The sequence below is a fragment of the Glandiceps talaboti genome, chromosome 14 (assembly GCF_964340395.1).
Source record: "Glandiceps talaboti chromosome 14, keGlaTala1.1, whole genome shotgun sequence".
In the NCBI taxonomy this organism is placed as follows: domain Eukaryota; kingdom Metazoa; phylum Hemichordata; class Enteropneusta; family Spengelidae; genus Glandiceps; species Glandiceps talaboti.
The window spans coordinates 16,168,583-16,196,484 of NC_135562.1; the positions used below are offsets into that span (position 1 = coordinate 16,168,583).

Below are 27,902 nucleotides of genomic sequence, written 5' to 3' on the forward strand. Positions count from 1 at the left end.
GTGTTGTGTTGTGTTGTGTTGTGTTGTGTTGTGTTGTGTTGTGCTGTGCTGTGTTGTGTTGTGTTGTGTTGTGTTGTGTTGTGTTGTGTTGTGTTGTGTTGTGTCGTCTTGTCTTGTCTTGTCTTGTGAGCAAAACCAAAAATAGATAAGGGTGTTTGCAATTGTGTTGTGTTGTGTTGTGTTGTGTTGTGTTGTGTTGTGTTGTGTTGTGTTGTGTTGTGTTGATATATATATATATATATATATATATATATATATATGATACGCATCGTGAATCATACGGTGGCCTTACCTCCCAAACGCCTGGTCACAATCCTGCCTGTATGTATTCGTTTTAGGATTTTTGACACAGAATTCTTTCTTCTCATAAGCATAGAACCAGTAAAGTTGATTTAGTCCGACCGAGAAAGCGAACCAGACGAGACAAAATATGGCTAAAAACCTGATTATATCGTAGGCCATACGACTGAGAGATATTTGCATCGGACCCAATTGCACATTCACAACCGTTATACGAATGAGACGTAGAAAACTAAGAACTTTGGCAATGGCGAAGAGGCTTTCAGCAATCAGTCCTGGATCGAAGGGATTCCACTGAACGCGGGCAGATTCATAATAACCTTCACTGGAGCTGCCTCCAGACGAACTACCCGGACCGACTCGTCTTCGTGCGGTTGCTCGGGCTGCACGTTTTACAATGGAATGTGTTTTTTCGGTTATACTGCCCGATCCAAGTCCATCCAATACATTACTGTGAACGCTGTGGAGCAAAGCTGTAATGTTTTCCCAAGGTATATCATTCTGATCACGTGATATGTCTTGGACATGTTGGGTCAAAGTGTCTAATTTCATTCCCATCTCATGGAAATTAGTCAACATCAATGCCAATGTTTGGTTCCCAATATCCGTTGTCTCTTCCTCCACTGTCTCTGGCTGAGTTATGTTTAGGTGGCTGTGACTTTGATTCTGCAATTTCAAAATAACTCAATGTTATAAGTTACATAATTTGCTTTCATTTGGTACTTCTTATTAGTGTCATATGCATGTACCTGGTTAAATGAAGACAAGAGAGAGAGAGAGAGAGAGAGAGAGAGAGAGAGAGAGAGAGAGAGAGAGAGAGAGAAGAGAGAGAGAGAGAGAGAGAGAGAGAGAGAGAGAGAGAGAGAGAGAGAGAGAGAGAGAGAGAGAGAGAGAGGGGGGGAGGGAGGGAGGGAGGGAGGGAGGGAGGGAGGGAGGGGGGGGGAGGGAGGGAGGGAGGGAGAGAGAGAGAGAGAGAGAGAGAGAGAGAGAGAGAGAGAGAGAGAGAGAGAGAGAGAGAGAGAGGGGGGAGAGGGAGGGAGGGAGGGAGGGAGGGGGGGAGGGGAGGGAGGGAGGGAGAGGAGAGAGAGAGAGAGAGAGAGAGAGGAGAGAGAGAGAGAGAGGGGGGGGGTGAACGCGTTAGAATCTGTTGACACTCTGTAAAATCCAGGGGATGAAAGGCATTTGCTAACTTTCTTTTATTTACATTGTTTCCCAATTTAGTAAGTAAATAATGATTGTCAAACAACTATAACTATGATGAGTGTGCTGAAACATAATATGGAAAATATGACACTACTACATTTAAATATTTAATAACCATTGATGATGATAGAAAAAACCTTCTGGTCTATATATAGTTTTTAATTTCTTACACACTCTTTTTATATTTGAGTGCTAAAAACTTCACTTGTAAAGTTTACAATTTGAAATAGATTAACAACTAGAAGATTACGATGTACAATTTATAATTTTGTATGTTTTAAACATTCTACAAACGACTCTCAAATTATTCGTTCCCAAATTCCGTTTATTAAGCACATGGTTATATTTGTCATTTTCCTACGGCTTTGATTAAGATCAAGGATTATGCCATTACGTTGAAATGTGCAAACCGAGTCGGTTTATCTCGACAATTCACTACTCGGGGTTAAGCTTTACGCTGTTTCAATTCCTATAATTACGTTATTTTGCATACACAAACCAGGCTGAACGCGTTAGAATAAAACAACACACGTTGTTTTATACCCTGGTCGTCCTACGTGACAACATCTCGCACCATTTCTGCGGTGTTTGGAATATTACTTAAAACGTTCAAATTAAAATCGCAATTATTTATTTAAGAACGTTTTTTTCGTGACCCTAGTGTTTTTTTCAGTTCTCGACTATAGACAAGTAATGACAAGACCCCTTACGTAGCTCGTATATTCCTGAGGAGACCGAGGAGAAGTTTCCGGAAATAATAATTCTCATATCTGAATATCCGGTGACAGTTCTCCCGCAACCTAGAATAGTCGTGTTGTAAAGACCTCGTGTATGATGTGCTCGGAATGTTGCCAACGAAAAGCCGAGAATGACAGGATCTCTGATGCATAACCGGCCCTATATAGAGTGCCTCTGGGCTATACGACCTGTGGTCGCTTTTTAAAGGTACTAGAATTGCCCGAGGTGTAGCACGCAGCTAGACTAGGGCTAGACATGAATTAATATATTTAGTAGTTCGAACGGATATTAATACAAGTACGCTTATAAAGCGACAATCGCGGATATTTTCTTTCTCTTCTCCCTTCCGTCGTTTATTTATTGCATAATTTAAATCTCGAGGCTACCATTATTTTATAATTGATTTTCTTACAGCCAGTAATTACACCGTAGATAGTAATTTGTTGAAGCATTGTATTTCATGGCTATATATGACGTCAGATGTGAATTCCAGCCGTAGAGGTATAATGGCTTGTACTACTGTCAATGTGTCACTGTGTTTTTTGAAATCGATAAATAAACAATGTAAAGAAGGTCACGTGTCTGATTAAAACACAATTTTCTTTTGAGCTCTCATCATTTTTCATTTGTATGAAATGATGGTGACAACAGCAGTGGTATCTTTATATTGCAAGACCAGCTTAAAATATCATCTTTCTATATATGTTCGGCAAGACGTTCCCAACCTGCTGCTAAACACGTAGACGCTCCAAACTGATATTGATCTATTTGTTGCGCTATCCTTAAAAGTGGATTAAGATCACATATTTACCTGAGATTACTTGCAACGGTGTGCGCGCGCATGTAGTAGTATTTGCAGTGCAGTGCAATACCGAAAATAATTTATTGCATATCTGCATGCACATGATATGCAAATACGGACGCTCCACAAAAGTACGCGATCTTGTACGACTTGTCATATATATTTTACGAAAATTTGTCGTTTCGGATAAACATATATATGTAATAAAACAGAACACCATGCCGTGTGAGTGCCAGTGTTGGTACTCAGAGGTATTTGCATTCATGCCTGTAACGTTTTCTGCTGCACTTTCACTGTCTACGCTCGTGAAAGCACTGCCGCAAAGAACACTGCAAGCACTCATGATTAAATATCTCCAGTATGCCACACCCGGACTCGTGCGTTGCATCGCGAGGTTCTGTCATATTATGTCATTTAGAGCAATCGATGACAGTATTACGCTATGTTCACATGTCATATAATCATTTTGTCGTTCTGCTTTTGTTGAATAGATTTGACATGCCAACATTTCAAATGAATAAACCGGAGCTCAGATCTCCCATTTCTTTATACCTGACATATAATACATAACTAGGCAAAGCCCATAAGCTCACGCAGGGTAGATTAATTTATGACCAGCTACCTCAAGATGATATCGTAGATAGCGCCCTCCGCGTGGAGAATGCGCATAGTATTTAGAAAGCGCATGCGTAGTCATTGCGCCGCAATGCATCCTTGGGGAAAACCACCATAATACATCGCATAGTATATAGGACGCATGCGTACTCGTCATTGAGCCGCCACGCGAGCTATAAATGAGGGAACGTGAAAGTGTCAAATGGGCCAAATAGTCTTCAGGTGTGCCTAAATATGATTGGAAATTGACAAATGCTGAAATGTGTTTATCGCAAAAAAACAAAAACAAACAAAAGTTACCTCAAGACATATGGAAAAACGTAAAGTTATCCAAGTCCAGTAAAGTGACATTGTAAAGAAGTCAAATAGTTTAATTGACCAGTTATCAGATACAGTCTTCATTCCTTTCTGCCATATTTCTTGACATTCATTCACAGTGAACCCTATGGAAGTGATGAATATAACAGAAGTAAGTAGACTTTCAAATTGTTTTGTTTATTTCTATTACAGTGTGGGGGCTAGAAATGCTTCTCGGAATCTATGTATGGTTTCTCACACAGTGATTTACATGATGTGCATGACGTAATACTGTGACGTAATATAGTCCATTCTCGCATATATCATGACGTCATTCCTACCTTGATTACTAATTGGTCGTTTCGCTAATAGTGGCAAATAACGATCACGAAAACTTAGATAGGAAGTGTTTGAATCATTTTCTTTAAGTTTATCAATGACGAAACGCTTTGTAAACTGTAAAAAAAATGTAACAACAAATACGTTTTTTAACATTTATTTCTTAAAATATACAATTTTCGTAATTGTTGATTAAATATATACAATGATTGTGCGTTTAATCTATACTTAGCAAAGACTGTTATGTAGATTAATACACCAAAGGAATAGGTAACGTAGAGGGCGTTGTTTAGAAGAGATCATTGATTTTGTAAAACTTGTACAGTATATTTTCAATCTTTGCCATGGTAACGGCTCCAACTTCTCTTTAAAAAAATAAGATCTGTATATATAGGCCTCAATTAAGGTAGCCTTAATTATATTTTTGTATTTGGGAGTAACACTTGAATTTTGGTTACACCTAAATTCAAATTACTTTATGGTGAGTTTCTTTCATTTATAGCAAACCAAAAAAAACCCTTAATTTTTATTTATATAACCTTTTAATTAGCATTTTACAAAAATCTTAACACTTACCCAAGACCCATATTACAACAAGCCATTCCGAGAAGGTCACATTCATGATAGAGAAACTGTCCGATCTGTGACATCCCGATCTCGCCACAGTCACATTCGAATTTCCAATATTTCTACCGAATTCCATCGCTTGCATTGCCAAAAACACCAAAAATGCAAGATTGGAGGCAGTCAAGCAGACGAATTTGACGTACGGAATTTTTAAAAGTTTGGACAATTTCCAATGAGGGCAAACGAGGTACATTAAGTTAAGAAGAGGAAAACTTAGTCCGATGAGTAAAGTATAAAGTCCTCTTTTCCACGGATTCTGTTTACGCCATCCTGGAAGACCATGGTACCATCTCTCGATCAAGTGTTGCTGGCAATGTGGATGTGCAACGAACTGTAAGACAGAGTCGATACAAGAATTAAATTTGAAGAAAGAGATTTAATTATAATTATTATCAAAGAAATATTCGCACATGCACAGTACAGAACCCAACTCTGCATAGACACTGTCATAGCATTTTAGAACGTGAGATTTGGAAAGACCTTTGACCTTATTGGAAATGTAATGGTGAACTTCTAGTTTATAGTGCATGTATTTAATTAACTTCATCTCCTGCTTACACTTCTTAATAGCACATGCGCAAGAAACAATCACAAGCCTTTAAGAATAGACTGTTAAACTCATTGCATGAGTTTTAATTGTTTGATTCTGAAAGATATGGTTAACCTTATCGGGGATTTAATATTGAAATTTTTTATGGCATATTGAACTGTGCATTACCTTCTTCTGTTTACACTTGATAGCTCTCTTAACTTTACTCGGTTGCCCTATATATTTGTCACCAAGATACGCCCACTCTTCTGGATCATGATTTAAGACAACCTCTTGTTCACTCGAATCTCGAATGTGTCCCAGGAGATCAGACGCAAACTGCTCACATTGATCAGCTAACTCCTCGTACGTGTATCGAAACTCGTAGTCAGATTTGCTGAGGTTTTGAAGCCGCAAACTGAGTTCAAAAGCTGTGTTGATTGGATCATCACTGGTTAGAGATATGTAAGCCTGACTAGCTAGAGCACGGTACACATTGATCATTCCAAGTGAATTCTGTAAAGTAAAATTTTCCGTCTGAAAACAGTAGTAGTCTGGGTCTTCAATTTTAACGCCTTGATCGAGGAGGATTTTGATGATGTCATAGTTGTTGTGGTGAGCTGCCAAAATAATCGGTGTGATGTCAGGGTGAAGGTCGCCATTTAAAGACCGACAGTACAGGTATTCCTAAAAAAAAGAGATACACGCAGCATTGTTGGTATATCATTTAGGTCTAAAATATGTATTTCTTTTACATTGTTAAAAAAGGGGACAAACGTTAAGCTAACTTTATTTTATCCTACTTAGCTTAGATGACCATGCCAAGAAAAGACATGTTCTCCAACGCTGCCTCGCGAGACCCTAACGAATCTGGCTTAAAAGAAACCTGCTATCCCCTGAGGCATTATGGGAGGCAACCAAATGCTAGGAGCTCTACACTGGTTGAACTCTAACCTAAATGATTACTTTTGACAATTGTAGGAGAGAAATGAGCCGGGATGAGTACCAAGATATTGTACAGTACTTTGCTTGTACTACATACATCATCTTATAAGACTTCATTATTGAGCATCGAAAAGTCAAATTTCATTTAAAAATCAAGTCACTTTCTCGTTAAACATCTAACCTTGTAAATCACACATCTCTCCTCTTGCTGCAATGTGGTTGTCTCGCGTATAACATCATCCAATAATTTAAATATCGGTTAATTGCTCAGAAAAGCAATTGCCCCAAAAAGTTAACTTGTGGCTTATATTGCTAAGACTTGATTACAGGCAATCATAATCATTGCAGTTTATTAAAACACATTTTATTGATGTAGCCTTCAATTATTGGCTTAGGCCGTAACACGTGGTATGGACTTTTGACCCATAGTGACCCCAAGTTTACATATAGGGGCACTATTCGCTCTCTATTTTCCCTAGGGCTTTACGACGCACGGAACACTTATCAGGGATTGATTTGACTATAGAATGAATATGTGCCTAAAAGTGAGATGATGTGTAGCAACTGCTAGGTATTTCACTCAGCTTTCATCAGCCTCGGGATATAGCTGCTACATAATAAGTCATATAAGTCATAACAGCCTTCATGGTAATAGACAATATACTAATGCCCTCAAAGCCAGACAATAAGTGAATAATGTGTCACACCTAGCCCCTTTTTCTATCTTATGATTTGTCAATACCTGGTCACGTGGTATGTATAATATATTTCTCTGTTCAATACAAATGACGTTTATCGGTCAACAATTTTACGTCATGTACGCATGCATATATTTTCTCGCTGCAGGCAAAAATGGTGTTACCATGTGCTGAAGAAGTAGTCCTGGTCACAGACTTTATTACCCTTCTATCAGACAGGATTTGGAATGAACTAAGTTGGTAATTATTGAAAGAGTAAACTTTTGCAAATTACTGTTGTTTTTCGAACAACCTTCACTGTTGTCATAATGAAACCTTATGGTGTACATACGTACTTTTTATTTTAGCCATGGTTTACAATGTGGCACATGATGTGGTATATTACAAAACACATGCTTACAGATCGTGTTCGTGCAACTTCATACGTCAGTTTCTCTTCGGGCCTGTGGTCACCCCAACACAATCTGTTTTGGTGTGATCCTCTGTCCCTCCAGGAAACAGACTCGCGATCAGTCAACATGTGTATATTACAACATTTGTGTGGAAAATTTTACCTACCGGTACGTTAAACTGCTCGATGTAGTCACAGATTATCTGTACAGCTGTAGTAAACTGGTCATCAACGGCAACCAATAACGAGTCTCCTAATTCAACACCGTAGTCAAGAAGAACTTTGATAATTTCTGAAGGAAAAAGGAAAATATCAAGAATGTTCAAGTCTGCAATAACAAAAAGAAATCTTTCTATACTGATATCATTAAATGTAAATTATATACATCTATTTTATGTCAATCAAATTATGCCAGTCAAATCTGTCTGTCCGTCCGTTTGTTTGTTTGTCTGTCTGTCTGTCTGTCTGTATGTATATATGTATGTATGTATGTATGTATGTATGTATGTATGTATGTATGTATGTATGTATGTATGCATGCATGTATGTATATATATACATGTATATATATATAAATACATAAGTATAGATATATATATATATATATAAATACATAAGTATATATATATATATATATATATATATATATATATATATATATATATATATATATATATATATATATATTTATGGGAAGCCAATAACAGTCAAATGTTCTTCTCATAAAACTTGACATTCATGTGAATACCCCGGACGATTATTACAGCCATAAAGTCAGCCGCTGTATAATGAATAGTAAACAGTTCTCTTATTTTATCACAAAATTTGAAAAAGTAACCTCATGAGATACTTACTTGATTGTAACACGGAAGTATATTATATCAAACCTTTAATTAGTTTAATATAACTTCACGATTCTTAAAAGCAAAACCTATTTTCGTCCACATCGGAAGATAATTTAGCAACTTTTAATAACGAGGGAACTAGGCTTGTTAACTGAAGTAATTAGGATATATTGATCTCATATGCAAGGTGTGTCCCATCGGAAAACTAGTGATCCTAATTATGATTTGATATAGGATATCCCAACTGAAGCATCATATACAATTTGTGTCACCTTGAGTAGTACGTTTCATGGATATTTAATGTCTTGCTGTGGAAGTTATAGATCACCACGATTATATTTACATTCACACTGTCTGTCTGTCTGTCTGTCTGCATATATGTATGCATACATGAAACCTTGTAAATCCTATAGCACTAAGATGCACACATCCAAGTATGTGGTCGCGTCCTACTGCTAAGAAGTGAAGAGCACAGCAATGTTCCAGTTGTGTGCATCACATCCCCGTTACTGGGTATATTCTTCCACAGCCCTGGTACATAGTTGTAAAAAATATACCTGTTGCGTGGATGTGGAATACCGCCTCTGTGCCACATCCCGGTACATCCCGGTACTATAGCTGTATACTACACACGTACCTAGTACACAGCTATGATGGAATGATACCCTGTAGCAACCTTTTTTGTTCTTACCCGACTAGCATTGCTCACACAGCTGGTACATGGCTATGGGAAATACCACTATTGCAGCAATGTTGACATAGCTGGTGTATGGTTATGGGAAATACCTATGTTACAGCTGTCCCGGCATTGCTGGTAACATCCATGTTTCATTAATGTTGGCATACCAGTTATTCATCTGTCAAATCTAGGTATATTACACCTAGTGTGTTGGCCAGAGGTGTTACAGGGATATTATACACATAGCTGGTACAGCTTCCGTGGCTCCAGTTAGTTGATACGGCTATGTGCACAACCCTGTCCTAGGTATGTGGATGTTATAGAGGTGTGCAAGGTTCCCTATGTATGTATGTATGTATGTATGTATGTATGTATGTATGTATGTATGTATGTATGTATGTGTGCGTATATATATACATATATATATATATATATATATATATATATATATATATATATATATATATATATATATATATATATATATTTGGTAGTTCTGGAACTCTTTCTTGGTTGTAACTCGGAGTTTCACGCATCGTGCGATCATCAGACAACTCAGAGTTGTCTGATGATCGCACGATGCGTGAAACTCCGAGTTACAACCAAGAAAGAGTTCCAGAACTACCAAAACTATTGCGCTTTGCCACTGGGGTATAGGGCACTGTCTTAGCAGATTAATACTCACCGAGTTATATATATATATATAACTCGGTTATTATATATATTAAATGTGTTTGTACCCAAAGTTAGGCGTAACCAGTGTGACTGATAAGTGCAAATGAGGGCATCATATCAGCCAATCAGGAGTCAGTAAATAAATCTCATACACCAAACTTTCAGCGAAATATAAGCCATACCGGTCAGCGGTAAGAAAAGAATGACATTAATGCCATATGGAAAGAATAGATGGGAAGCAAGACGCCAAGTTTATTAAGCTTTCGCTACACTGTATCAAATATATAACCATGTATTGACTTGTATGGATTAGGTTACGTCACACACTAGTAACCCAATGATGCAACTACTAGCCGAGTAACTATAAACATGAAGATAGTAGAGAAATGTCGATTTGCGTGTGTACAGCAGAAGAAGTTAAAAGAGAATTACTGCAAAGACAAAATATTATACGAGTATAGGTGTAATACTACTAACCACGCAGGTCAACAACCTTCCAAAACAAGGTCACACTACAGAGGTACAAAGTAACATTTTTTTCTTTCTTATCTGGTCGTCGGAAGTTAAATTACCGGTGACGGTCAACACAGAAGTTATGGGATTTATACAAGGCAACTTTTACGTTGAACGGAGAATATGAGACAGCCAATGCATTGTCTATGGGCTGACTCTTACTGAAAGAGAAACATTTTTCCGATGTATGTAGCGGTCAATGATTAGTCTATGGGTGTATGTGACACGCTACGCCGATTGTTTATTGGGTACAAAAATAAATACCCTTCTCAGACCTGTATGTTTGTATGCATGCATGCATAAACCATGTATGTTTGAAAATATTTTAGGATATCTTTCTGTGTTTAAGCCCATTCCATAGACAGTACATGGGGCCAATAGTGAGTCCAGTGGAGACGCTGAAAAGTATATATTAACGTCCTGTATGTTGTTTATGACTTTCGATGCTTGTCACAGATTATAAATCTTGTGCATCTTGTTATAATGACTTAGCACATTAGTATGTACGACACAACGTCCCCCAAGTGCAATGAACAAATTAGCATAACCTTGACCGAAAGATAAATTTGAAACACTTGAAAAGAAAATACGCATGTCAACTTTTAATGCACGTGTGTGTCCTTTTATTACCTATCTATTGATTACATTTACATTATTATTAGTGGGCATTAAGAACTCCGATCTGTCGAATACAGATGATCATATGGCCGTGATCGCGAAATGGTGTGATCTAATCTTCTCTTTGACAGATTTTATTGTGCCATGATATGCATATCTTATGACCTGCCAAATTCACGAGACTGTTGATAAAACAATACAAACAATAATCTCCTAAAGGATTTAGTACAATGTCACAATTTATTTCTTTGATAGTCAATTTTTATGTTTCACATATGAACTACACGGCCTCAAGATTGGATGGAATGGTCTCCATTACACTGAAATATCCCATACGAAAATCACGTTATCCTGTGTAATCCGAGTAATCGGCATTGAATTGAATTGAATTGAATTGAAATTTATTTCATCAGATAACAAAAACAAAACAAGAAATAAATAAATAAATAATACATTACACTTTCAAAAAAATTGGACAAAAGGAAATATACATGTGTTATCTAATGGGGACCATGAAAATAGTTCAGCAGAACTAGTCGTGTCCATGGCCCGTACATTCAATTTTAGATTAATTCAAATTCATAAATGGACGCAACGAAGAAAATTAAGTCAAAAATAAACACAGCACGCATTCACGCACATACATACATACATACATACATACATACATACATACATACATACATACATACGCATACACACATACGAGAAGAAATAAAGCAAAAACCAGAAATGTTGTAAAAACGCCAAAGAGTATAAATTAAGGTTGGTGTGTAGAATTTAAAATATAATTTCTTAGTTCATTTTTGAACTGTTGCCTGGACATGTTAATTTTTAGGTGACTTGGTAAAGAGTTCCAGTGCTTTGTCGCTGCATAGTTTTACATTTCCGAAATGCGAGCTGTGTCCTAGCTAGAAGATACCATTAGGGAGCCTTCTGTATTTACAAGGGGGATGGCGGAGGAAATAACACATACTCATGACATGACCCTCCCCCATTTTCCATTCATAAAAAGTGACCCTCCCCTTTGTCCCATTTTGTAAAACATGACCCTCCCCATGACAATTGCATATACTGAACGTTAATCAATCTTCCCATTATATGTATACATACAAATTAAATGATTTTGACTCTGTATTAGAAAGCAATATTTGTACAGATAAAGTGACAAACAGTAAACGACTGGCTAGTTACCTTTTTATCATAATCATACACAACCTATTTAGTCTCTAAAACGTGCTTTCCAGGTTGTGCATACTCTGCCAGAAATGATTCATATTTATTTAATGATATTTATTTGTTTATTGTTTACGCAGAGTATCATTTTGCAACGAAGAGGGAGAATGCCAGACTGAGTGTGCAATACAGATTTGAAAGGCTATACATGTACTTCTTAAATAGAAGAGTGATAAACTAATTTGCAGCGGTTACTATAACTGTTAATTATATGTATATATTTTAAAAACAACATTCACGCACATCGACAGTGTGAGTGATAAGGTGAGATGGCAAACTCAATCAAACGCATCGTCTTATTAAACAATTTTCTTACAATATATGGGATTGTACTTTTGACATGTAAAGTTCTCTTGAAAATAAATATGTTGAGTGCTCATCTCACTTTTACATCTCAGAACACACAAAACAAATTGGTAATCATTCAATCTTCAATTTGGTCACAAAACTATAGCTATGGATTGTTAAATGTGACCCTTCACAAACATTATAATGCAAAATATGACCCTCCCCAAAGAACACGTTTGTAATATGTGACCCCCCCCCCGATTCCTTCAGCCCTCCTCCTGCAAATACTGAAGGCTCCCTGTTCATGATAGAAGATAATATGAATTGCATCAGCATAGGGATTATGTCACTACATCTATAAATCTTCTTAGGTGTCTTTTCTTCTATTTAGATCCCACAGACAGAACGGAAATGAACAAACGTGTTGTTGATCAGCTGGTATACTTCCTGTCAATTACTATCGATTTACAGCCGAGTATCAATTCCCGACGGCGTATATGGAAATCCGCTTCAAATGAACGTAAGTAATCCAGGGATGTCAACAGGATAGATATTATACTTATTTGAGCAGTAACTATTTGCCCAATCAACCACTCTCATTACGACAAATTCACAATATCTACGTCAAAAAACTTAAAGTGTGAGGACACGGACTCTTAAAATCTTGGTAGCAATTGTTCAACTTCTTTGGACCTAGGACAATTTGTCTAATACATTTTGACTCTCATTACTTGTTTCAATTTTATTCTATTGAAAAAGAAATGGGTGATCTAAATGATTTTTCAAATGAAATAAATAACCGTACTGTTTCATCAGATTTATTGTAATTGTCGAGACAGACTTTTTGATTGAAACTGCCCGGAATGTCTCTTAGATGGGGTGATGACTAATGTATGTGAGAACGCTTACTTACATTATTGTGTAATTATACCTAAAAACTGTCATTCTTGATATAAATATATTTCAGGGCACAACTGTAAATGTGACTAAAATATTTGCAACGTTATTGCGAGAAAGAGGTAAATGCTGCCTGAAGTTGAGAATTCATACAGTGAATTAAATTTGGAAAATGGTAATATGAAAATGATAGGAGTGTGGGTCTTGTAGAAGAATGGATGGACAGTGTGGTAAGATATTGGTTATAGTGTAGTGGAGTTAGGATGTTGAACTCAGGCCAGGAAATTGCTTTTCCGCCCATCTAGTCTTTGGCCATTCTGTCCTTCAGGTCTGCTACAAGTACTGTAACACGGGAATTTAATTTCGTGAGTTCACGCAAATCGACTGGCATCGTATTATTAGTAGTTGGAAATAATTAAAGACTTGTTTTAAAATTAATATTGTGGTGGCAGCGGTGAGACAGAGTCTTCATCATTGATTCTGAAACAGTAAGACTCACTACCCTTTTCACGACTGACAGCATTTTAACCAATATTTTAAATATTTGAACAGCGGAATGGCCATACTTTAAAGAAAAGAAATTGAGAGAGGGCAAATTTGTAGAATCCACAGATGGGGGCGGTGGTCAATTAAACTGTCTATACTTGATTTTCCTCGCCCTCTTATTTACTGAAGCGTAAGTTTCCCTTAGTTTGCCGAATTTTCAGACTCCTGGTAATATACGTAAACATTATTTTTTTAACTACTGTGATTGCATTTACTCATTTCAAGGTATTAATCAGTTTACACTATATATTGTTTCATGAACGGCTTAATCTAGATTTGTTAATTCACTTCTTTAGACAGACTTTCTCATGCCACGATGACCGCTTATGACCTTTGCCATTCGGCACATTGCATGCTTAGATAATAACTTAAAGTGATATGAATATTTCATATCTATAATGATACTTAACAAATTGAAATATATAAAAAATATAAACGCCATAACACTGTTGTTTATGAAACAAATACCACGTTCTCTTTATTTGCAGGCAGGTATATACAACAGTTGAGAGACTATAAAATATATATGCAATAATCTTCCAACGAGAGAGTTATGGTTATGTTAGAGGTGGGAATACGACTAGTCTCCCAAGCAAGTCATTTACTTAATTTGCATATTGGATCACCGGGGGCTACTGTTTTACATTTTCCCAATGTGTTGCAAAACATGGATATTTCGTGCAATATCTCTAGAGTAGATCATGTGAGATCACTGTTATTCAGGTTAGGTATACGAGATGAATGTTTTGTTATTTCCAGGAGCCAACTGCGCATATGTCTGTGACGAAAATGAGTAAATGAAGAATTGATTGACACTTCGCTCTTAAGCTATTATTTTAGTTCCGGCCGCATTCACTTACAGATGAACAAAGGCGATTCCGATTTAGTCTCAATTGCTTTAGTTCATATCATGTAAGTCAAGGTCGTAAAAGTATTTTTTTTTTGTGATTTTACTGTTTTACTACCTTGCATAGTTCCTATGAATTTGACCCCATAACACAATTTTGAGAAACACCTTTTAAGGTATCACATTTTATGTTCACTGTACCAGATTTGATCACACACTAAAGTGCGAAATATCAAGGGGGGGGGGGGGGGTAACTAATGTGCATGCTTTCAAAAACAAACTATAGAAGCATCTGCCAAAACATGCAATCGCTGCGATTTGCCCTTTTAGCACCATTTAACAGAACTATGGTTTGAAGTCTAACATATGTTATTATCATTGATATGATTGATTGATTGATTGATTGATTGATTGATTGATTGGTTGGTTGGTTGGTTGGTTGGTTGGTTGGTTGGTTGGTTGGTTGGTTGGTTGGTTGGTTGGTTGGTCGATCGATCGATCGATCGATCGATCGATCGATTGATTGATTGATTGATCGATCAATCGATCGATCGATCGATTGATTGATTGACTGATTTAAAATACAAGACGCAGAACTATTTTACGTAAGATATTGAAATAATTAAAATAGTAAAATGCGCAAGATTTTCTTTTGTATTTACAGTACTTATTACTTTTGCAACTATTCGCAACTGGTCTCACCTATACTATGACGTACAAACTCGCATTCAACGAGGTAGGTGCCAGGCGCTGCATAGACTAATATAAATGTCCACTCATCACGTGACTATCGACTTCTACTTGCTCATGAATTTACATATGGGCGAAACGTTGAAAAAGCAATGACCGCTTTACTACGTACTGCGTAGTAAATAACACTGTAATATCCAACTCACATTTTGTCCACGTCTTTACAATTATTGTTGTTGTTTTTAAGGAGAAGTACGTCATATTCGTTCGCTGCTTTCATCTCCGCTTGAATGTTCAATTGTAATTTCCGGCTTTCCTGGTCGAATATTACGACCATAAAAAATGTGCACGTACAGTATAACGTTGCAATAATAATGACAACCTTGGGGTTTCATTTAATACATACGAGAACGTGTGATACGAGAAGTGTTGCGTGTGGTATTAAACCGTTGCAATTTTATTCAGCTTGAATTATTTTTATACCCTCTCGGAATTTTCTTCCATTATGCCCATAGTTTGGGCTTCCTTAGTTAGTAGAGATTCACAAATAATTGCTTTTAATCTCATGTGAATGTGGATTCTTTTCCACTTGAACGTACTTTATTTGATGTCATTTGAAAAAAAAAGTACGGTAACATATTAATTACATTTAAACTGACATGATTTTGTTATACGTATATATATCCTCTTTGCTTTTATTTCGACACGACTTTACCAGTGCCTCCCCTTTCAAGTAATCCTCAACGGTGCCGACAAGAGAGTACTAGTCAGTCTATGAAAAAAATGTCTATTCATCAATATAAATACATCTTATCACATATAATGTGTGTATGTGATACAATATTAGAACATTGATTTCTGTTTGTACCCTGATTAGTTGTCCTTTCTTGGTACGTTCATATACATTTTGAGAATGCCAATTGGTAAATTAAAGTCCAGAGGGGAACAATGCCAATAAGCTACAGTGTTGTATTTAATATGGATAAACCGAGTCATCATTCGTTTTATATTCTTAAGGTGAATTCCTCTCATCCTCGAAGACACACAGTTAACTTTCTATGACAAATATGTCTTCAATGAACTGAAGATGACTGATCAAGAGACCGAGGAGGATTCGTATAATTTGGGCAATTGTCTACAGGGGACTGGAATACAGAATAAAGAATGTATAATTTCACGATTACGGGTAATACACATCGTTGATGTAACACGTCAAAGTAGCATGCACCGAGCAAGCTAATTTGCCTCAAAATCGAAATGATTCAACAATCTCGAAACGTTGCCATACGAAGGTTGATCCACGCCCTGTGAGATAATACACATATGGTTTCACTATATTTCTTCAAGAAAATTCCAACCTTTCATAGAGTTGACACAGTAGTCGGTGGCCATATTGGAATATCACGTGGCTTAAGTTTAAGGGTATCCTGACCCCCATATCACGAAATGTGCATGTTGACCTCTGCCCCTTCTCCCTTAATTTTAACTGAGAATAGGTTGGAGTTTTCTTGTACAATATTTTAAAACTTTGATTTCCAAGACACGCACTATATTATAGCAAATTGTCCCAAACAGATTTAGATTAGATATGCTTTATTGTCCATAAAACATAGAAATACGTCATGGAAACCAGGCAAAGATAAAACTGTAGGTTTATTTATTATTATTGCGTGTTATGACATATATTTACAGCTTAAGAATCAACTGTCCGTAATTATTGTAAGTCACTTAACACGTTATTTTACACCACTAATAGTTCATCAATTAACTTTTAAAGTAAGATATGACTTGAAAAGTTCATTTACTTCTTTTAACAATTTTCTTGCATGATATGGTCGGCTTTAACTTTTTACACTTGACAAAGTACACAAGGCACTTCAAACGGCAATATTCATTATAACCTCTTGTGTGTCTGATTTCAGTAGATTAGTTATCATGGCAACATTCTCCCGCATGAAGAGATACTGTGTATATAAACTATTAACGTAGTTTGAGCCGTCTTTAAAAAATCTCCAACTTATTCTCATTCAAAGTCACGAAAATAAATGAAATATGCAAATTTTCATGTCAAATTCAAGCAATTTCAGTGTCTAAAATCCAAAATGGCCGCCAAATACCGAATATGAAATTGCTGATTACCTTGAAAACAAGAACGTCAACCCTCAAATTCAATTTATCATTTTCCCAAGGACTAGATACAAGCTTTTATGCAGCAAAGTTGGAGACTTTTTGAAAACTTTGACTTTCAAGGGAAATTGGTCCCAAAGGCAGATTCTACATTAACCATGCACGGCGTTTGAAGTGATATCAAGCTCCCTTTGAATATATATATACATATATATATATATATATATATATATATATATATATATATATATATATATACATACATACATACATACATACATACATACATACATACATACATACATACATACATACATACATACTAGCATGTTAGATTTTCAAATTTTACTTGGAGTGGGCGTTCTATGCACCATTTCTTTCAAAAAGGGAGAGATTAGCGGCATCACACGAGGCATCATTAATATAATATGCCTGAGGCGATGTATGACATTGGGGAACTTAAATACTATATGCATTAGAAGATCACTTCACCCGTCGTGACTCTGTAAGCTTTTAAATATTTGAGTGTGAATAATCGTTTTTATCTCACTTTCAATTTCGCAATCATTGACATTGCCTCAAGCTTCAATACCTCCCATGTACATAAAAAACCTTCACCAGCCTACTAACTGATATAAATGCTAGATTCACTGATGTGAAGGTAATAAATACGAGAAGAAATTGCTTGGCACAAAATCTAAGATCTAGCATACAACTAGTACGTATTAAAGCTAGTATAAATATATGATTAATGTAAAACACACTGATGACTTTTGAAATGATATACTACATTTGAAACTATGTACTGAGATCTTTGAATTGTTATGCTCAAAACCACAATAGAATACAAATTAAATTGACGCTCTGTAGAACTATAGGCTACCTATATTTTCAGGGAGGGGATACAAGGGTATTGGCTGTCGACATTTCTCAAAGCGAACTGTCCAGAAAGTATAGTAAAAATGCATTTTGAATTATGAAGTTCATGTATAATAATACTAATTACGTCAAACTTGAGAGAGAAATAAGTTGATGGGAAACCATTTTGGGCTAATACACCTTTGATGCGATATTGATGTTAACTCTTTTTAATTTTCTAGTTTTTTGGGGGGCCCTTGTCAAGCTGCCATTAGCCACCATGATACAAGATTTATGTACATTTAGAGATCTTTTCATTAAACTGTCTGTTATTTTGCCATCTATATCCCTGAAACCCGAACGTGAATTGGTTGGGTGATTAAGCGAGAAGAGAAATAAGTTTACCTGTCAATTAACGATATTGGTGTCAAATGACGTGAAATAGTTACACTTATACACATTTGTTTCTTGCAAGCATTAATCTCATTTCGACCCCCCCCCCCAACACACACACTATAAATTCCAGTTATTCATGCAATTACTATATTTCATAATAAAGTTCTAAACGGCTATCTCAGTCTTTATTGTGGATAGCATACATAATACAGTTCCGTGTCTGGAGTTACTATATTTTCCTGATAATGTTTGACTTTTATAGGCATATTTCCACACATCGTCCATACAATTTGTCCTGTTGATATTTCAACCGTAAATTATGGTAATTTAAGGTAATTGGCCAATGAAACAATAAAACAATATAACACAGCCCAAAGTAACTCGTAGATTAGTAAAATAAAGTTCAATACGCAGCCGAAATAACTACCACTGTTGATTCCTAAACTTAAACATGTCTATCAAAAAAAGACCGTAATATATGAATAGGTATCTAAACGTACAAGCAGAACTAGTGAAAAGACATTTTTCATATTATTTTAACATGGAAAAACAATATATTGTAGACTTTTAGGTCAAATACGTGTGCAAATACGTCATCGTTAGCGGCTTTGTTTGAATTGAATATTGGACAGTGAACGGTTGTGTGCTTTACACCATTTAATGACTTCGTTAAGACCCTGTGAGTAATTTTTCTTTAATAGCAAGGCCAGCGCACACGACATATTAATCCCATGTGACTGCTTAATGGAGATTGAGCAGACGAGCTGATTATCTCTGAACTGATACACCCGTGACTTTTACATCTCGAACGTGGAAATAAAAGTGTAGCAAGACCTAGATGTCAATGATTAAACTCAGCATGCAAACACAGTTATTACTGTCTTTGACTAGCTGCTTCATCAGTCAATAGCGTAACTGCTAAGGCCTAGATAAAACTGTTTGGTTTCGGTTACCTTACCCCCACCTAGTTTTTCACGCCGACCCTAAACTTCATTTTACGTATTTAAGAAAAAATAATAAAATTTTGAAGTCTCGCAAGAAATAGTGGATGCGGAAACTGACATCAACTTAAAAAAAGTCAATATAAAACTGTTCTTCCAATCTGTAAACCACTAATACTGAGACCATATGAAAAACAACGGAAACATAACTACCTGCTAGACACTCATATATGAAGTATAAAATAAAATAAAGTAAAATAAAAAAATAAACCTACCTCACCTATTCTAAAATTGAGCGTAATTGGAAACACACAGTAATTTTTTTGATAGGCCTATGCGTATTGGCTAGGGTTCAGGTGACTCAATATATGCAATGATAACGAACAAGCAAATTGATGCGAAGTGCTAACAGGTCATGCAGTTGCAATATAGAGAATTGATAGGGTATGCATAATTGGTAATCTCCTCTTTTTTAGCACTTAGGAAATTTTGCTGGAAACTGGTGTGGTTATTAAATGATAGGGGATATTATTCTATCACACGGATGACATTTTATTATCAAATATACAAGGCTGTCTTCGTTCGTTATTTTATATTGGAAGCTTTGTTTCTAACTTTTGACGACACATTTCAGCCATTTAGGGCCGGATTTATCTTAATATGCACATCACGCAAAGAATGCCACAAACTATTTAATCACAAGGGCAATTTTTAATTTCCTCAAAATTATATTTCCTCATCAAAGGCAGAAGTATCGGTCTTCTTATGATTGTGTTTCCCTTGTGAAAAGTTGGAAAATTACCAATTAAATAGAATGTCCCAAAGGTGACTTTCCTTATATTTAGAGCTCTACTGGATCTTAATATGTGCCACTCTAATGAATGTATAACTTTTCAAGTGCTTGATGCTCTTTCGTATCAAGGTCTGTACTTTATAAAATATTGAAACGGAGAGATATTCATTCATGCCTTTTAGGCAAATGAAAGATTAAAAGCAGTCACATGTCCTACACAGTCCCAAAAGTGTAAACGAAGTTATCTGATGAAGATGTGAAAATAGACTTATTACATGTCATTTCAACTTGAGTTGAGAAGTTTGGAAAGACATGGACGATTGTTAATTTCACAACGTAAATTGTTTACTGTTGTACTTATTATATTTAATATAGACATCAATGAAAAATAGCGCCAATGGCGTTGTGGTACAACTGTGTTCATCGACGTGCCAAGCCATCCTTGTTGTTGTTGTCGTTACCCGTGCAATTTACAACATCATTTTAGTTGCTATGTGCAGTTTGTGGGTGATTTTGTCATTTTGTGAATATTTATCTACTTGAATTGCCAAACTACCTATAGTATACACCATCATTTGTCATATGCACCACCATTTGGCTGTTACTATGGGGCATGGACTTGTTGCTAGTCAAACATGTGAACATTTTGTAAATATTTACCAACATGCCTACCCATTCCCCCTGTCCATCTCTGCAATACTCCGCATCATTTGACAGTTGTTATGGGTGCTGTCATGTTGCGTATCATCTTTGCATACATTATTTTATGTCTATTCTCTTGCATACCCAATCTTATATATATAATATATTCCAATACATATTGAGCCCTTTAGCCATTTGAGATTTAGACATGCTTTGCACCATCCAATGACATATCAGCGTGGATTCATAATATTAATAGTATTATGTCACATCGGATATATTTATGAAAATATTAAGACATTCTGCACACTCTAAATGTCTAAATGTAATTTGATAATATATAGTTTGCTATAGTGTAAACGATAATTAAAGTCAATTTTTTTAGTTTCCCAAAGTGAACTTTGGCACCATGTAAGCGAGCCTAATTCAACATACTGGTTGTATCATGTTATGAATAATTAGAACCTTATTGATAATATCGTTTATTTTTTAAGATTTCTGGCAATAAATATATAATGTATTACACAGAGAGGAAAGTTTCGTTATTGGGATTCAGAAATAATTGTATTATTTATAGAACATATGTTATTGAAATTGAGGTCAAATGTTGTAATGTGTTTTATCTGGACATTTCAACTTTGAAATTTAAGAAGGACCGAAGTAAATTCGAAAAAAAAAATTGTTATGTATATGTTACACCCAATCTGTGCAGTTGCCCAATTCATGAAATGGGTAGATAACTTTGCACAGTTCATGAAATAGTCAATCGCATTGCCCAGCTTATTAAGTGGGTATGGTAAGATATGCCCAGTACATGAAATGAGCATCTTTTATAGGACACACACAAAATAAATGTCAATTTAAAAACTTTATTATCATGTATTTACAAACTCATCACATCACAGTTTTTATTTTATTATAATTCAGTGTATCTTGTGTTTTAATGGAGTTCGATAATCAACAACCCAGTTTAAAACTCTTGTCCCAAAAATTTAATCTCGCCCCTTTTAGATCGTAATCTATACTCTCATTTGCATAAGGTTGACCATTCAATGAACTGGGCAAAGTTACATGCACATTTCATGAATTGGGCATTTTCCCGGATCGGTGTAACATATGCATGTAGATAATTATTCTATTTATCCAGAGTATGTTATTGAACTTGAGGATTGAATGTTATGGAAAGTATGTTACTGAAAATTGAAGGGTTGAATATTATCGAACAAATTTGGTAATGTATTATAAACTTTTCGATTAATTAGTTACTAACAGTGCAAATAGCAACTGTACATATCACCCCTAATATAACAGTTCTAATTTATATCGACGATGAGTCACATAATGTTTGTCAAGAAATTAAAAACACTATCAATGTGCGCATGCGCATCGGATCACTGAACTTTTTTAATAAGTTGGTCCGTAATTTGTCGAAGTTGGCGATACTTTTGACTCGGCAATAATGCATATCTTCATTCCAAATGAGTGAGAACCTTTATGCTATAATTTTATTACAGATTATAACCATAAATGATAGGAACAGTTTGCTATCTTATGACATTTCCGGTAGTTTATTATATTTTATGTATTTAATCTCCAATTTCAATTGGTTTTATTAAGAGTCCCAGTGCTACATAATACAATTACTACACATCCGGGTATAATATGTAATAGGCATTACTGAAGTAAGGGCAGTAATCAAACTGTGTTGAAAATGCAATTATAACCATTTCACTGTCAGGGGACTGTATCTGTTCTTTTCATCTTTCGTCATTCGGAACATTCGAGAGCATTACTTATTTAGGGAAAACTAATATTAGTGTGGACTAATCAGGTCGCCACCTGCACATGGAAAGAATGTAAATATAATTGTTTTGTATCATTGCACAGTTCACAATTTTATAGTATGTAGTCTTAAAGTAATACAAATTTAAAACGGAATACTTGAAATGCTGCTATATAAAGACTGAATATGAAGTTTCGGGATCTCAAGAACGAGACTTCATATACATATTGACAGACCTAAGCAACTAACGAATACATGTATTAAATACACATTTCAACCACCTTAAACCCTTGAGATATGACTCAAAAATTCATCAACCAATTGTCAACAATCCTTATGTATCTACATGACAAGCAAATATTATTAGATGTCCCCACGTCTTGCAGAGTAAATGAAAAATGCATTGTCAACCTTAATTATTATAATTATGAAGTATGACTAAAATTGCTCTGTTGGGATATTTCAACCGTGAAAAGTTAGGGTGACTGAAGCAGATAAATTCTATACATTTTTTTATTATGAATATTTCTAAATGAAAATAATCGTTCTATTTATAGAAAACATGTTGTAAGTTGAACTTGCGATTTGAATGTTATTTAAAATATGGTATTGAAATTGAAGGTTTTAATGTTATCGAACGGATGTGTTAAAGTGTTATAACAATATCGATTGCCATTTACAGTGCAAATAACAACTGAACATATTATCACGAATATATCAAGTATCCAGTCAATCAATCCAAGCTGCTATATAATACGATCTTGTAATTATTGTTCTTAACGACATTTAACATAATCAAGTTGCATACTCTTTAAACTACCAACCATAAAACACCATATGCAGTAAGGTGTTTGAAATAGATGCTTTGATGACCTCATCTGCAATTACATATTCTCAACCAAGTACATCAACCGACATAACATCCAACCACGAGACTGCACGCAAGATTGCAGTTGACTACACTGTACCTGCACTATCCTCAATTTCGAACCACGACCATGAACAATATAATGGTGAATTTTGATTTTGGAAAAATGGTAATAGCAGGTCAAATCATCTGAGCATTATATTTACAATATTAGGATTCTACCAAATATATATGATATTATATATCTATGAATACTCTGACAATACTTTGTTTCTGAGCATGCTCAGATTATACCGCAAACTGGCCACGAGTACGTAAACAATCGTGCTATAGGCTATACACGTTACTCAATTCGCATTTTACTTAGACCATATGAAACTACTATTCCACTCTGTAAAGTCTATATGATTTCTACAGTATACTTCATAGATTAAATTCTGTATTTTCATAGACATTTATGAAATATTCTAATTTCCAAATTGCCCTTGCTTGTTACAATGTAAATATTTGTGTCCATAAATCGATCAATATGAAATGAGCACGGAAATTGCCCGAATCTTCAAGTGGTAACACACGTCAAGTCAGTGGTTTGGTATAAATTTAAAACGGAAATTTCACATTCGAGTTAACATAAAATATTCAACTTAATTTGTTACTTATGATTTATACAGTATACTTCACAGATTGTATAGTACATTATTCATTTTCATAACATGTAGCAAATTTCAAATTACCGTTCCTTGATGCAGTGTAACGATTCAATAGTTCCAACCTTCGAATCCTCGACTGCTGTCACACCTCAGTGGTTTGATATGAATTTAAAACGTTATTTATTACATTTGAGGTGAATTTATTTTATCGTTTACCTCATATGACATACCTATATGTATTCTAGTCTTGTTAATGCATGTGTTATACATGCACACATGAATTAATGTTTACAAAGGATTCCTCGCTTCGGTTAATCTGATGATGGACAGATAAATTGCAACATAGGAGACATATACTAGTTGTTTTCCCAGCAGTTCCTACGTGATCAATACCTGAAAATGTATATGGTGATGGTGTTATATAACGATAACGCATGTCATGAATTTAAAATATAACCAACCTTGGAAATGGAAACAGGGTGGGACTCCATTTAAAATGACAAGCCTAAAACATATTAAAATTTAAATTCATTTATTAGTAGCATGCCGTACGCTCCTCTGCAAGTAATTTATATTATATATTACGTAAGATCTTGAAGATAAAATAACCATTAGTTTCTGATTCAACATAATATTTACTCAATTAATGGGATTTAATAATTTAATAGGAGCCTTGAAGCTAATCGGGAAGGTTTCTATCTCAATTCGTATTACAGTTGAGCAGAGATGAATACTTTAGAGAGGTTTTGTTTGAGTCAGTAGACATTGTCTCGCGGACTTGAACTGGTACACTGTCTAACCCTAACACCTTGTGACTTTCTCCTAGCTGAACGCTTAACATAGAATGTTAGCAATTTAAATTGAAGAACCCGTCAGCTAGGTCAAAACAAATATTACCACAATTGCTACATTTTATAACCTGTCTCGAAAAAGATTTACTCACACAAATTGCTTCATTAACTGTTGTGGAAAAAAATATTACCAACATTCACATTGCCTTGGTGAGAGCTACCATTCTTAAATTATAACTAGTATACATGATGTACCACTTAATTGGAAAATTAATTATATACAACTAAATGAAATTTGAAGCTTGTACAGTTAACATATTGCCTATTCATTAAAAAAACATTGATTATGCAAATTAACCACATTAATTATAAGTTACAACATTAACCTTTAAATGACACATGCACTTCTTTACCATCGACAATTTAAACATATACAAAATTATCTGAAATTTGAAGTTTGCAATCGAAGAAATAGCCCAATTACTGGAAATCATTAATTTCGCAAATTAGTCATAAACTTAAAAACTATATCATCAGGTTTAGTGGATGTGCGCCTTGTCATGGTTGATGCATGTACCAAATTATTTGAAATTTGAAAAGTGCATTCCAAAGATATAGCTTAATTGCTGAAGATAGAATAATTAACTCATTACAAGTAAAAGCTATGTCAATAAACCTGTGCACATTGTTATGGTTGGTATATGCACCAAATTCTATGAACATTATTCATTAAAACTGTAATCTACATCAATTTAAGGAGAATTCTACTAGAGCTAGAAAAGATTGAGTAATGTCGATATTTGTCGAATGCGAATGCAATGTAGTGTAGTGTATAGTAAAATATTACTTGAGCATGACAATGATTTGCTTGAAAATAAATGGATTCAGTTGAATGTGATGTGACCCCACGTTATCATATAATGGATGGGAAGGCAGATAAAAATGACAGAATCTGAAACCTCATATGATTGGTATTATATTTACAGAACAACTGAACGATATTATGTCAGAGGATGTTATGACAAATTAGGCACATTGAGATAAAAGGAATCATTTGTTAACACACTTTTGACAAATTGAGTATGACAAAATTGTAGGGCCTGATATTACGATTTACGAATACTTGATTTCTTTTTACGACATCCATCAAGTAATCGTACATGTGGCAATGATAATAGATGTAGTTAAACTTTAGAGGCCAGTTAAACTTTATTCGTAACGTTCTTATAACAAAAGTATTTTTTTGTAATTATTTTATTTAGACCTGCTATTAACGTTTTATAGCTTTAAGTACATTGAATCATCTAGTAAGATTTAATAGTGGGTATAGTTTATGAGACCAGAGACACGAGCCTACAAACTTGAAAGTAACAGCAATAAAAGTTTGTTTTTTATCACTGTGACATTACCTAATCTGCAATTAGTAATTGAAACCCTCCCATCGTGTTTATTTCGAGGTTGATTACTTGAAGAAATATAGGGAAGGTCATGAGACCCTGAAGGATATGAGACAAATTTGTCAAGATATGCGACTATTGCTTTATATCATCATGGTGGCTGTAAAAATAATAAACCTGCAGCTGCCGCATATATACTTTTTTCTTTGAGGCTTCGTATGAACTATTCCTTATTGCATGTTACAGTTGAAAGAGTACAGTATACAACGAGAGGGCTGCTAACCACGTTCACTACCCGGGCGCTCATAAAACTCAGGAATTGACTTTGCTCGCATGGAGTGAAAGAAGGGAAGACTCCATGAAAAGTTAAAATTAGGTATATAAAAAATTAAAGCAGGTGCACACGGCGTGGACTCGGTTGACATTCTGGTAACGAAAACAGCTAGTGCCTAGCCTCAGACTAAATATGTCAGTTGTCCCATGGATGGAATGGATTTTATTCAGCAGAAATTACAATCAAGGTTCACTCTATACACATTATGAATGCACACTGTGTAATACAAGTAAACCGTACAACTGAAATGACTTTTGATGATAGCGATTGTAGGGATCGAGGAAAAACCTATTACTTTTTTCTTTTCTTTTTAATAGATAACCATATTACTTTTTATTTTCATCGCAAATGTTTCACTATCCATTTTGTTTGTGTAGAACGGTTTTGCCTTGTATATGTATAATGCGTTGGCATCATTACGCGAACTTGCAGAAAAAAATGTCGAGATAGTTTCAGCAGACACCTGGTTTCAGAAACAGATGAGTGGGGTGGGCAGGGGGGGGGTGACCTGCAGAACACGTGCAACTTTACATGGAAGTGGAACCTTTGGTAAAATTTAAAAGGGGTGTCATGGTCGTGTATACGGGGTTAATGGTCATGCAGGCTGACAATGTTTTCCTTTAAACTTAAGGTAATGCCAATCATAAAGTTCGTTGGAATTCAATTTCAAATCATTATCTTCTGGTACGAAAATTAAAATCAAACGGTAACTGTATTTTTCATTATAACTTGTCTAATGGGAAATGTTTTAATTACTGTCTCGTGCTTAAGTGTGAAGTAAAGCATATGCCAATTACAAATTATAATTGGGTAATTATATACGATGCCTAGCAACACATCGCCCCAAGTGATGGATTGAAGGAAACTGCAAGGTTGAGGAACGGTGTATTTCGTTGCAGGAGAAGTTACAGGTGATTATGTCTAATACTAAGTAACATGTAACCTTTACCCGGTCACCAAACCCCTTTAATATATCCTCCGGGAGCCAGAAAGATTTGGTGACC

General features: G+C 35.3%; 1 protein-coding gene across 1 annotated transcript in view; it reads right to left on the bottom strand.

The window, feature by feature from the left end:
- The window catches only part of LOC144445336 (short transient receptor potential channel 4-like), a 37,469-nt gene that overhangs the window by 4,312 nt on the left and 5,255 nt on the right, over positions 1 to 27,902 (bottom strand). Inside the window, exons 2-6 of the mRNA XM_078134874.1 lie at positions 7,652 to 7,776; positions 5,640 to 6,137; positions 4,871 to 5,252; positions 3,959 to 4,101; positions 293 to 966 (exon numbers count right to left, since the gene is read on the bottom strand). Coding sequence (XP_077991000.1) covers positions 293 to 966; positions 3,959 to 4,101; positions 4,871 to 5,252; positions 5,640 to 6,137; positions 7,652 to 7,776 — 1,822 coding nt within the window. The remainder of the gene's footprint in view (positions 1 to 292; positions 967 to 3,958; positions 4,102 to 4,870; positions 5,253 to 5,639; positions 6,138 to 7,651; positions 7,777 to 27,902) is intronic.